Consider the following 14,314-nt stretch of genomic DNA (forward strand, 5'->3'; position numbering starts at 1 on the left):
TTTCCTTCAATTTCTCCTTCGTAAGAGCCAGTCCTGCAACAGAAACTTGTCTAAAGGCAGAAGGAACCTCAAAAATGACTCTGCAGCACTGTCAATTTATTTGACACTTAATGGAGTGACAAGGGTCCTCCAGAGCTCCCCTTCCCAGCTCCCAAATCAGCTGATTACTGAAGCCTTTGTGGTTTGTAGCAGCAAAAGGTGGGAATGAGAGTGGAATTAATCAAACTGGCTGTCAGGGGATGACACAGGAGAGCAAAATACCAGAGGAGAGACTTCACCCACAACACCCTCAGGCTGGGACAGGAGCAGGGACCTTTTCCTGTGTCTGGGGAAAGGAAAAGCAGCCAAGGCTCAGAGGATGGAACTCTCCCATCCCTTCCAAGCTCAGGGATTGCTGGGAGGGATCCTGCTCTTCTCCAGCGTGCTCCATGCACATTTTAAATCATTTAGGAAACACGCTGGGTATCTGTGCTGCAGAAACTCTGCTTTAGGGCTGAATTATTTCAGTTGTAGAACACGACTGTCACTGCTCATCACACGTTTTCTAACCACTTAATACATGCAGATTTTGTTAACATTTCTCATTACAATTTCAGTAAAGGGAAACATCTGGTTCCCCCCCGCCTCAGAAAGTTACACTGCATCTTCCAAGCTGCCACAAACCTTTGAAATTCTGTGTTTAATCAATGCCATAATCTCCTCTTCCACAAAAATTCCACAGCACTCAAATAAGCATCCTTGCAACAATTCCCCCCCAACATTTCAGCATGTTTAAATGTTTCCTAAAGAAAAGAGCAGCACTGAAAAATCCACACCAAAACCAAAGGCTTTGCTGACCAAACAGCGAAACAAACAGCACAAATCTTGAGAATACAAAATTTATTTCAAGCTTATAAAAGTCCTCAGCATTGAAAATTCTGTCACAAAACACAAACTGTACAATGGATATTTTCATTAAATTTTGGAGTAATGATAATTAGTGCCAGATCTTCCCAGGCAGATCATTTCAGATCACACACACACACAGCTTCTCCTCCAGGATGGATCAGTCTCACACGTGCCTTGCAGATGGCTGCTCCAGAGTCAAATGTTCCAGTGCAACCTCACTGCTCAGAGTGGAGCCACCAGGGCTGTCCCAAAGCCCAGCGCTGCCTCCCCTGGGCTCCTACTGCCTGCAGGTGTCGTGGAAAGCCTCGAGGGTTCGGAAGTCCCTCCACGTGGGTGGGAGGCCATCCTGCAGGAACTTCCCACAGCGCTGGCACGGAGCCTGGAACAGCTTTATGTAACTCCTTAACCAGGTCTAGAAGGAGAAGGGAGAGAAATTAAGGAAAACTGGATGTGGATGGTCCCCTTCGTCATTACTCTTGTCAAACAGGAGCAGCAAGGACAGAGGATGTGCTTTGGCCAGGCCCCAGTGAGGTGTTTTTATAAACACACTGAAGACTACAAGGTCACTGTAGAGCTGAATTCCCACTCTATTAATCATCTCTTTTTTAGTCAGTGAAGCAAATTCTTTAATAGAAACTCCTGCCCTGTGAGCAGGAGGCATTTGCAGCTCCAGAGCTGTGAGGGGAGGCGAGTGCTGCAAGGCCTCACATTTTCACTGGGATATAATTGTTCCTCCTGGTGGTGCCTTCTCCAGCCGAGCATTGGTTTGTCCCTTGCCATGATCTATCACCCCCTGCTGCACTCCCACTGCAGGCTGGGCTCTCCAGAGCTGAAGACAGAAGGACTCCCACATCCAGCTAATGAACTTCCTCTCTAATGCGATTTCAGGATCAATACTCGCTGCTCATAAAAATACTGAGCCATTTTAAACCTGATTACACTGATGACTACATAGATATAAAATAAATAAAAGGCTAGTAGTGGTGGTGTTTGTGAGGTCTCCAGGATGAGGTGAGAGATGAGAATCTGACTCCATGTTCTCAGAAGGCTGATTTATTATTTTATTATATTATATTCAAAGAATGCTATACTAAAACTATATCAAAGAAAGAGAAGGATACAAAGAATGAATAATAAAAACTCGTGAGTGACTCAGAGAATCCAACATGGCTTCGATTGATTAATTTAAAACAATTCACATGTTTGGATAAACAATCTCCAGATTACATTCCAGAGCAGCAAAACATGGAGAAGCTGAAACTTCTCATCTTCCCAGGAGAAGAAATCCTGGCAAAGGGATTTTTCAGAAAATATGACAGTAACAAATAATGCTGAACAATACAGGGTAAGCTGAGATGCTCCTTCACAAAGTTCCTGCCTCTGAAATGGGTTGTTCCCATCATCACACGCAGCAATGAGCATTGCATAACCCAATTCCCCACTCAAGGAGATACACAACTAAAAAAGCCCTAGACCAGCAGATTTATACTGTGAAGGATGCACATGAATCTTGTCATTTAAAGTCCTATTGAATTCCATCGATAAGAGAAAATTGTTCTCTAAAGAAGAGGTCAGCTGAGTTTATTGAAACAAATCCTTCCATCTTCATCAGAGTCTTCTCTATAGCAACCAAACCTTGGGCTGTCAATAACTCTCCTCCAGAAGAACCAGATCTTGTCTGGGTTGAGCAGTAAATATGGGGACAAGGGCAGCACAACTCTACAAGTAAATTGCTGTTATTTACTTCAGCTTGGATGGGCTTTGCTTGCACTATTAAGAAATCGAATTTTCTGAGCCATAATACAAAAATAAGTAAATGAAGTTAAATTGTGCACTTGAGACATGTGTTGACAGAAAAGAAAGGAATGGGTTCTTCATTCCCATCAGAAAATTAGGGCTCCAGAAGATCCTGTCATGAGGATTGCACAAGTGACAGCTGAAAGGCCCAACATATTGACACTTGTGCTGGTTTTGCTTTGTTGGAAGCTTTGGTGTTTTCTCTGATCAATACAGCAGGGCCTTGGCTCACACAAACCACTTGTTCTACTCAACATTCATTTGCAGGACCATGTTGAACATGGATCTGACCAGTAATGGCTGCTTTCCCCTTTCAAAACTGATTATTTTAAGATGCACTTTGCAAATCTCTAATCTTAATCTTAGTAGCCTTTTTATTAAACAACCAATTCAGCACAGCAGGGAGGAGAGCCTGACTGCTCTGAAATTGCACACTTGAAATTAAGGATGTAAAAGAACTGGTACTAAATACTCCTAAAGACAGTGAATGGCAAAATGAGATTTATGTTTCCCAAAGTCTCAGCTGCATTGCTGCAGGTGAAGGGGCAACATAAAGGAAGGAAGTGGAGGAAAAAGCCTGAATTGTAAAGAAAATCTCCCCAAATCCTCCTCTGACTGCAGCAGAGAGAACAGCAAGCGCTTCCACTGCCAGAATTCATCTTGGTAGAAGGAATCCTGAATCCTAATTCCTTGTATTCACCCTCTGATTAACACGGCTGCTTCTTATGCAAGTTTATTTCACAAACAGGATTCTAAATACAAAAAGAATTAAAGGGGATAAACTTAAATCTGTACATCAAGGTAGAATTGTATTGGATTAATTTTACTCAGTAAGAGAAGATCTGAATCCTCCAGTATTTCCTTGCTTTTCCAGACAGCTGCTGCTGAGCTGGGTGAGTACACACAGTCCCACAGGAACAAAGTTTGGATACAAAATGGAACTTTCTGTAAATAATGCCCATCACTTCCCATGGTAAACTCCTGGGTAAACTCCCTGGGTAAACTCCTCAGCTGGATCACTAATTCTGGGAATTTCAATTTCCTCTTACCAGGGAACTTTCAGTTGAGGAGGTTTTGTACATCCAGAACTGTCCAAGGGCTGGGCCAAAGGACAGAGTTTGGTTGAGGGAGTTTTTCCTTCTGTTCTGACCTTTGCAGACAGGAATCATCAGGCCAATACTGAGACCTGGACAGAAGAACCATTCCCAGCTCAGTTTTCCAACACCAATTCCCCCAGGGAAAGGGGGATGAGATCTTGATCCCAGTCTCTGGGGAAATTCCAACTGCATCAGAACTGCCTGTGTCAGTCACTGCAAACACACTCAAACTGGGCTGGAAAAAGGTGTTTTCCAACACACTTACCATGAAAGACCTGACCACCACATCTGGCATCTGGGGCAGCTGGTAGTGCAGCAGGGCAGTGGTTGCATGATCTGTCACCTGCATCAGACCAAAGCAGAAAAAAATACCTTTATTATTTTATCTTTATTCACTCCCCATTTCACACAGAGCAGTGTCAGCCTGCAGGAAAACCATGAATTCCACGGGGAGGTAGCAAACCAGGGAGTACAAGGATTACTCGGTTTCATTTCCTCTGACATCAGGAATCAATTAATATGATTATGGTTTATAAATACTTGCATTACTAAAAGATTTCTGATAAGAAGCTTTTTAATTTCCCAGACAGAGCCATAGCAAGATCACACATCTGGGAATTGCACATGGGCACAATACATATAAAATGTGTATTTATAATAACAAGAATAATTACAAGAAAAATCAGGAAAACTAACCAATGCTGACAGACTTTTTTTTTTTTTAAGTACAATTTTTCAAATTATTGTGGAAGGGGCAGTTTCTGACAGTTATGATACACTTTTCTAGCAGTATTCAGCCTGTCAGCTGTTATCAGCACAGTCAAGAGCTTACTGCTTCTTAGAAATTCCATGTTGAATGCAAGAAATTACTGGAAAAACTCTTTATGCTGGACAATAAAGAATTCAGAACAACAACACAACCACAAGAGCTCTTTCACAGATTTCAACTCATGAATCTCAATGGTCCTCATCAGTAATGTCAAAGCTTCCAACAAAATACATGACTTTACAGAGAGTGATTTAATTGTATTTTCTAGTTCTGGCATGGGAGTGGAGCTCTTCTCAGGGCCAGTCTACAGACTATAGCAAAGTTTGAGTAAGAGGAAGTGAGAACTGAAATTCCCAGTGCTATTCCCAGCTAGCTCCAGTTGCTCCCCATTTGCAGTTCAGTCCAATTCAGCAATGGGAGCTGGAACACTCCAAGTTTCACTGGAGACAAGAGAGGCTCGTGCTTGAAGCTATTCAGGGAGGTGGTTTTGCCAAAGATATATTCCTGAATAAATCCATGTATAGCCAAGCTCTCATTCACACCACACAAACTTCCTCCACAGAGCTCTCCATCACATCAGGCTGACTGAATCCAGTTCTGAGTTTTTCTGCTATTTCAGACCCAGGATCTGCTCCCCACCATTCTCACACACCCAGCTCCCTCACTCACATGTGATTCTGACATTTGGAAGGCAAAACTTTCAGGACTTTGCACATCCTGGTGAGTTTGCAAAAATATTCACAAAAAGGACCCCGGCCTGTTTTAGCCATTCCTGTGTTACCATGTAAAAATAAATATGAGAAATAATGTGATGAACTGTGCATTAACAGCACAGCATAACTCAAACCAGCCATTGCTTTTAAACACATCTCATGCAGTGCTCAGAAGCCCCACCAGCTATCTGATTTTTTTTGAGCTGGTGCTTTTATAGGATAGTAGCAGACATGTCAAAGAATAGGAAGTTCTGAAGATATTTATGAGCAGCCGTTCTCCTTCTGCTGTATTTCTACTTCTAACAAACTGTGGTTTGTTATTTTTCTTTTTTTTTTCCTCCTGAACAACAAAGTTGTTTTCTCTTGGCACTGAAGGAAGTTGCTTAAAAAATACTGCTATTAACAAATTTAAATTGACTGGCCACTTTGGCAAAGTTGCCCATATGCTGTTGCTATTGTAATGTAAAGATAATGAGATTCCTTGGGGAGATGAAAGCCTTCCCAGCATTGCTGGAACACTAATAATGCCTTCTGCACGAAAAGAAAGCAATTTCTACCCTAAGCAAGAGCTGGTAGCTAAAAAAGATCAAAGTGGGTGTCAAATTTGAGGAAGAAAAGTGAAGGAATGATTCCCCACCCCTTCCCAACCCAGCAGAAAAGAGCTGGGCCATGGATAAACTGCCCAGGGCATGGGAGAGAGGGAGAATTTAAATCATTTAACCCCCCCAAGATAAGAGACAATGAGAGAAAACACAAACTGATCAAGATTAAAAAAGAAGAGGAAAAAGGAAAAAAAAAAAGAGGAGGGGGAAAAGCAAAAATAAAAATCCCAAAAGATCAATACTCAGCTTTCCTAATGGCAATACAATTTCACAGCAAAGCAAAGCAAAACAAACTGTGGATGTGCCAGCTCACTTAAGGGACACACTTCTTCTTCCAGCCAAGCTGGAATCAGAAACTAATTTATTCTGGGTGTAGGATGATATTTTGTACATCTCAGGGTTTTATTTTATTAACTCCACTTTTATCGTTGTGCCTTACCTGCTGCTCTCTAAGTTATCAGTCACTTTGTAATTTCTCTACTTTTTTTTTTTTTTTTTTTTTTTTTTTAATAGGGAAACATATTCAGGGGAGCACACATTGATTGGGATAGCTCTGCTCTGGACCTTGAAATGGATTTTCAAGAGATCTTGCAGAAGAGCTCAATATTTCACAATTCATCTATTGAAAAGCACTCGTGTTTCTTGTCTAAAAAAAGAAAGGAAAAACAAGGCAATCTCCTGCAGCAAAATTCTGCTGAATAAAATAGCCATTGTTGAACTAAGCACTTGGAGACTGAGGAAAAGAGACTTCAGTGACATGGAAAAAACAGATTTGGGAAAAAGTCTCATTTTTTCACAGGCAGAGCTGTAATGCATTGGAATAGTGGTAGGATTTCCAAAGGTGACACATCCAAAAATGGCTTTATTGGGCTTTGATGACACTGGTTAGTCATACAGCATTCCCAAAGCCAGAAAATCCATTTAAAAAATTAAATTATACAATTTACAGGTGGAGAAGGCTGAGCAAGTGCTTCCTGTAAGTGGGAAAAGCAGCACAAAAACAAAGACCTAAGGCACAGCTTTGCCCCACCACAGACCAGGTGGATGCAGCTACACCTGGCCTAATAGAAACCATCACATGGCTGAATTATAAAAGCTCTCCCTCTCCCCATGCATTTTATCTCACTGCCAGGAAATATCCTTCTCAAAAGTAAGTGCAGAACTTCCTTTAAGAGCCACAACTTTCCTTGCCACTCACTGCTTTATTCCCTCCAGCATGGCACTGACAACTCCATCTAATATAAAGGGATTCTTTCAATCCCCTGAAAGGTTTTTAATTTTTTTTTCCCAAACCCTTGTAAGTTCATGGCCTTAACAGTAGCCTGTAGCAATGAGCTGTGAAGGCTGATCACAGCACTGAGGGAAAGGAAAAAAAAAGGAAGTTATTTTATTAGTGTTTAGATCTTTTATAGCGTGGAAAACTGCACCAATGCCTTTGTTCATTTCCAAGGATTCCCATTACTCAATCTTCTCTCCAGGAACAGATCTGAGTCTCTCTGGAGGGAATGTGGTGCCTGAGAGGTGCCGGGAAGGATGATGGATGGAACAGGCACTGAGGAACTCACACAAATCTCTACACACCATCCCCAGTTCAGGAAAGCACCACCACACTCCTCTGTAAAACAGGATTTATCAGTTCTTTTCAGACCTTGCAATGTTTAGTTATTATTTTGCTTGTTCTGCTAATTTGGGCTGGGTGCCAGAGGTTTTATTTCCCTCCAGGAGGTCTCTGGGGAGAGGCAGGGGCTGGTCCTGCCCAGGTGACCCTGGAGCCACCAGCTCCTCTCCTTGAGCAGCAGCAGCAGCAGCAGCAGCAGCAGCAGAGCCCACGCTCTGTCTCATGCATGCATTCATCCTGCATGTGATCTCACTCTGAGATTATTGACAGGAATACATCTTCATACATTACAATACTTATGTGCCCTTGTGCTGGTGAAAATGCCAGCACTTTGGGATCACAGGGCTCACAAACAGCTTCTCCAAGTGCTGCTGAAAATCTGCTTTGGGGAGAAGCAGATCAAGCAAAATCACAACCAGTTTGTGGCATTCCTAGACTGTTTAGGTGAAAATAAGGGTGGGACTCTGAGAACAGAATGAAATAAATGGGTTTAAAGCTTTTGCATATGATTTAAACAGCCAACCTCCTCATAGTACCCAGCAACATCAGCTCTGCTGCTCTTAACTGAGCAGTTGTTTGACACCATCTCCCAGTTTGATCCCCTCACAGCAGCTCCAAAATTCTGTTCTTCCCTCATTTTTTGAATGCAAAGTTATGAACATGGCACCATTGTTTACAATTAGAATTTTGAACTCTCTGCACAATGACTGGAATTATGCAGCCTTCATGTATACCAGGATTTAAGCCTCAAAATCTTTCCTTATTTCCTGTTTTACTCCTCCTCTTGCTTTAGTGGATCAAGAGGCACGAGGTGTTAAAATTAGGAGGTTTAAGATGAAAATATTTGCTCTTCCTGTGGAGTTTAAATGTCACACCAACATGGCAGCCTGAGAAACCTTTTCTTTGCTCCTTGTGCTTCTGCCCTTTGAGCATTCCCCTCTCTTATTTCCCAGCTCCATTCTCTGGATCTAACCCTGCTGCTGCATTCAGTGCCTGTAAGGTTTGGTCACCCCAGGAGCAGATTCAGGAAGTCTCCAGGGAACTGGGAAAATGAGAGTACACTGGAACAGAAATGGCCCTCCAGGAGCTGCCCCCCATCAAATCACACATACCCAGGTCCCCTGCCTAATAAATAGGAGAAAGAAAAGCCTTGCTGACACAGCCAATGTGTGCAAACAAAAAGTCAGGACAAATTTAGTTTGGTTTGACAGGGTTGCATTGAAGATCAGAGGTCTCTGGTCCTACAAAGTTGTGCTGCAACCCTGTGAGGATGTGACAGGACTGCAGCTCCCCCAGGCAGGGATCTGGGGAGCTCCACATGTTTTATTCGTGTTATCATTGAAGACAGATTTTGGGAACTTGGTCGGGGTTTTAAAGAGGAGCAGCCCTGTACTTCTGTTCATTTAAAGGCAGCAGAAAGGGCTGCTCAGCCTCCTCCATGGGGGCAGCAGTTACTCATCCCTATTTTCCCTTTTTCCACATTGCCATACTGGTGACTGCCATGAGAAACACATTTCAAGAACATTCAGATGTGCTCTGACACATTTACTCATGATTTTTTAGTGGCATGAAAACATTTGTTCAGAAAATCCTGCAGTACAGACCCTACCCTGGTAACAGAGTGTGATAGTTTCTGTAACACTATTTTATCTATTTCCTTCATTTTGCTACTCCTAAATCACTACTCCTGGGTATTACAAATAGACACAAGTGCAGCTTTAGAGAATAAAGAGGAAATCAAACCAAGCACTGCACCACAGAGAATTTACTATGCTGAACCACAGCACTTTCTGTCACCTGTTTGAAAACTTGACGTGGGTCTCAGCCTTAACTTCTTCAACTATCAGCTCAATCTGCACCATCTATTGATTAAAAGCTGCCATCACCTTCCATTTTTATCACATTTCTCAGGCAAGAATCTGAGAGCTCTATGCAACCAATTCAGTGAGAGCTCCTGTCAAGTCAGCAAATATTACCCCAGCCTGAGGGATGAGAAGCTCAGCCAAAGAGAGGTGAAGTGTCCAAGGTAACACAGTGACAGAGCCAGCAACAAAATCTATAAAACTACTATAAAAACCCCCCTACAAACAGTTGTTCAGCTGTTACAGAACACCCTTTCCCTGAAGTCTTTCTGGGTTGGATTTATTTATTGGTAAATATGAATAATTTGGTATTTATCAAGAGAAAACTGGACAACAGGAACTTAGGAAGAGAAGAAAGATTCTCATTTATCCATACTGCAGCCACAGAGGCAGGAGGAAGAGGGGTATTTTATGTTTTCTCACTGATCTCTTCCATCTTCTGCTCTGAAAGCATCACCTGGACATGAAGGGAAATTTATTCCACTTATTTATGCATCCTAAGTCCTTAACATAGACATCTAAGCAAACTGGACATTTACTGAACTCTGTTATCTTGCTATGGACAATTATATCATCAAAACCTGATTATTTATTATCATTTAACACAAATTTCAGCAAGTTATTCTAAACAAAAACATCCAGGAGGACAATTTTATGCCCAAATGAGAGTACAACCAAACACGCACAATGGGAAATTGAGATGATGCAGGTCATTCCATAACCTTACATTTATTCCACTGAAAAAATCACTTTAAAGCAGGCTGATAAACAAATGCTGTTTTACTTCCTGCTCTATTACCCTACTTGATGCTAAAATAGAAAGAATATTTCAACCACTAAATCTCTGGGGTAAAGAACCAACTGCAGCAAAAATTCGCTTTAATGCCAGGCAGAGAAGGGAGAGCAACCCAGCTCCCCAAAAGCTGTCTTTGATCTGCAGCAGGGCAATATCCCAGGTCAACATCCTCCCCTCCTGCCTGCCTCAGAAATCTTGGAAGGGAGCTGCACAAGCACAGCCAAGATGCCAGAGTTGTGACCCCTGTTTTTAAGCCCTTTCGAGTCCCTGACCCACATTTGCTTCACAAACTCCAAAGGAGGATGAAAGGAGCCAGAGCAGCAGCTGGAGGCTCCAGCTCCTTGAACTGAGGCTTGAGGGAAGGGAAACTGGAATTTAAACTTGGATCAATGTGAACTTACAGCATTCTGACAAGAGGCCTTCAAAGAGAAATCTTCCCCTCCTTGAAAATAGCAAGATATAGATCTTTCTAAAATACACTTTAACCCTCTTAGCAGTTTTATTTTTATTGCTGCCATTCTCTCATCGGGCTTCTCTTACTTCATGGCACAACATTTATTCCAGTAAGTCCCTCCTCTGGCTTACATCATCATGGGAAGAATACACCCAAACACAGTACACCCAAATATTTCCAAACTCATTCTGGAAAGGGGGTTCCACTGATTTATTAAACTCAAGCTCTCAGGAATGTGAGGCAACAAACCCCATTGAAAACAACAAAGCAAAATTCAAATGAACCTGTAACAGTCCTTTCTCCCTCAAAAGATTTAAACTGATTTCTCATGAAATTTTAAGACTATTGTAGTATAATCTCTGATTTCCTATTCCAAACCATGGACTGGAACTGTGATGGGAAATAAATCCAAATTAAATAACACTAGAAGTGATCTTCTTTTCTGCTCACAGTTTTCCATCATTACAGATTATTGTTTGCTATTTACAAGTTGTGATGACAAAGAATAAATTCTGAATTATTTAACATAAGGGCCCAGATATTTAAAATCAATTCCCCATATGTGCCTTAGGTAGAGAGAAATGATGTGAGACTTACCTTCTGAAAAACTTGATAGTTGGATTTAGACCATATGTCAAGCTACAGTAGGGAAAAAAGAAAAAAGTTATAAATTACTACAGATAAAGAAGCAGCTTTGGAGAGAAAATGGATCAACAAAGATGCATCTCTGAGTTCACTCTTTTGACCCCCTGCCCTCACCTGTTGCAATCCAAGAAAGGGAATTAATAACATAAGATTTCCTTTGTATTGCAATGAAGAATGAACATAGTTCAGCACAGTTTCAATAAAAAAATATTACATACAAGACCTGTTGAATTAATGAGTTCTCTTTAAAAAAGCAAAATCTTCATTTGTATGGGGTTGTGGCTGATCTATGCAAATATTCATCAGCTTGAGTGTGTTTCCAAAATGAGGGCATTTTTATTAAGTTTATGCTTGTCTTGTGTTGAATAAGTGATTCAGTTACAAACGACACAAAGAGCATTTAGCTGAATTAAGCCAAAGCTTTGGGTCTACTGGGGCTAAATAAAACATCCCTCAGGAAACTGCATTTACATTTGCAGACAAAAATCACACTAAGAGAGATTTAAGGTTGTAGATAACTGCATGCATCCATGACTTAAACGTGTGCTCAGCTACACACAAACTAAAAGAACAAAATTGAAATTGAAGATTTCTTAGCTCTGGTGTTTAATAATTCCTACTGACATGTCAATGCTCTCTTAGCCAGCCCTGTGGAACAGCTCAGACTCTGTCAAGGGAAAGCAGCAGGGAAAACCAAGAGGAGCTCCCATCAATCCCAGACTTGCAAATCACCTTTTTCCAACAGATCCCAGTGTACTCAACAATTCTGTATGCACAGAACTTGTCACAGGAAAGGTGTTTGATAAAGCATTAATCTCAGGAATCTCAGTCTAGACAGAAGAAGTTCTGAGTGAATTTATGAAGCAGGAGTAGCTCCTCTAGTGCCTGATACCAGGGTTGGACACACGTGTTCTCACAAGGGGTTCTCTCTTTTCCTGGTACAGCTGATTATTTCAGCTCTGCCTTAGGTGCCCATACATTCCAACTGACAGTACAACTCTCCAAAGGCACAAAAAGAGCCTGAAATGAAGTAAGTCATGTGAAGTGAGTAAAACACATTAGAGGGAGGTGAGGGAAGCGAGGGGGAAGGATGCTGAGTCCAAGTGATTAATTCACCATGCTAAAAACGGTCAGAATGCTAAAAGCTCTCACTCCTGTAGGAGCAGCAGTGTGAAGTGGCCCATGTCCAAATCCTGCCCAGTGACTCCTGGGTCCCCAGAGCTCAGAGGGGACAGGATGATGCTAAAGCTTCAGAAGCTGCTCCAGGATCGATGTTTCACGGCTCAGCACTGCTGACCTTGCCCTGAGACAAAAGGCAGCTGATGTCTCAATGTCCCAATGCCTTCTCCAGGCTGGATGGGGACAGGAGTACCCTGAGGCACCTCCCTGCAAGCCTGGTAACATTTCCTGGCTCTTGGGGTGAGATCAAGAACTCCTGTGAACACCAGCATTCAGACCTTGACCCAGGCTTGATTTATTATCCCACCTGGGAAAGCAGCACTGCACTTCCAGATTAGAAAGGCCTACATTTGAAAATAAAAAATTAATGTGTATTTTTAAAAAAACCCACCCTGTTTTAATGCAATTTACAGCTTTTCTTTGACTGCAGAGTTGCTGTAATTGGAATGTATAGATGGTTTGCTAATCTCCAGTGATCAAACCAAGTATGTGATCCTCTCTAGTTAGGCTCAAAAAAAAAAAAAAGTCCACTTCAGATGCTGCTTTAAGATGAGTCCAACAGGTTCTGAATGTTCATTAGTTGGCATGGAGATGGGAAAGCTGAAAAAGTAATGAATGCCTGTCTCACAGATGTGATGTTATCCATGTTAAAAAAGGAAGAAAGAAAAAAGAAAGAAAGAAAAAGCCACTAGCCCCTGCTCCATGCATACATCCTAAATGAGTGCCCACCTCTCCCTCCTGAAACTGAGGATTAAGGCAGAGGCAGATTAAAGAATGCATCGTTATAGGTCTATTATTCTTCAACTTTTCACTTTCAATCAAGACACACATTTGTAACGAAAAAACTGCTGAAAGCACAATTTCAGGGCATCCTCTGCATGTGAATTAAACAGGGGCTTTCTCTCCCCAGTGCCCCTCTCCCCAGCCAGCCCCAGCAGCTGGAACAAGAGGCCGTTTGCTGAAGGTCGCGGAGCGATTTCAAAGGCGATAACAAACCCGAATGTTCCCCGCATCCCATATCAAACAGGTCCGGTGCCAACACTTATTAGAGAAATCAGATTCAAGCCCCCCTTCACCCAAACACACACACAGCCAGCTTTGAAGTGGTGAGAATGCAGGGATCAGAAATTACCCCAGAGACAGCTCTGCCTGTCTTTGAAGCTTTCCTTTGATACCACTATTTCTTCTCCTCTCTTACGCTAGGAGGCTAAAAGCTGCCTTTTCTTATTGATATGGGGTAATTAATGAAGCCACAGCATTAACATAGCCCAAGTTCCTGAACATGAGAATTCAACAGAGACACTTATGTTTCTTTAGTTAAGTCTAAGGGATGCAAAATAGGAATCTGGCTAGTGCCCACATGCCCTGTCAAGGTGGTTCTTGGTCTCTGCATCAAAAGAAAATCATGGTATCATCATGCCAAAAAAAATCCCAATATGATTTTTTTGTTGGCAGATCAATGACTCAGCTGCCCTGTGAAGATGAGCTGCATAGCTTCATTTAGTCAGGAATCAGGAAAACACTAGTAATTAATTACCATCCATGGTTAAATTTCAATGCACAACAAGCATGTCACAGTCTGAAATTAAGGGTGGCACTGTGCCACCACTAAAATCATGAGGGTAATTAAAATGCATCAGTCTGTGGTGGACATGAAGGGTTAGGATGGTGAGCAACAGCAACTGTGAGCAGGTCCAGCACCCACGACATGTCAGAGCCTGCCAGATCTCACTTATTGTTTTTGCAAAGTGGCACCAAAAATGTCCAAGTTATGCAGCTGGCAGCTTGGCAAAGACATTCTGCAGGGTCTGTGAATAATTCACGAGAGAGGTACACGAGGCACTTAAGAAATGCAATGATTCTGTCTGTATAAGCAAAGCTTGAAAAAAAACCC

The 14,314-nt window shown here is 42.0% G+C and overlaps 1 protein-coding gene across 1 annotated transcript in view; it reads right to left on the reverse strand.

The window, feature by feature from the left end:
• Positions 1-864: 864 nt before the first annotated feature.
• MED27 (mediator complex subunit 27) overlaps positions 865-14,314 on the reverse strand; it is an 85,958-nt gene continuing 72,508 nt past the window's right edge. The window contains exons 6-8 of the mRNA XM_058038356.1: positions 11,194-11,235; positions 4,048-4,125; positions 865-1,300 (exon numbers count right to left, since the gene is read on the reverse strand). Of these exons, the coding sequence (XP_057894339.1) occupies positions 1,166-1,300; positions 4,048-4,125; positions 11,194-11,235 (255 nt within the window). The 3' untranslated portion in view covers positions 865-1,165. The remainder of the gene's footprint in view (positions 1,301-4,047; positions 4,126-11,193; positions 11,236-14,314) is intronic.

The sequence above is a fragment of the Melospiza georgiana genome, chromosome 20, assembly GCF_028018845.1.
Source record: "Melospiza georgiana isolate bMelGeo1 chromosome 20, bMelGeo1.pri, whole genome shotgun sequence".
Classification (NCBI taxonomy): domain Eukaryota; kingdom Metazoa; phylum Chordata; class Aves; order Passeriformes; family Passerellidae; genus Melospiza; species Melospiza georgiana.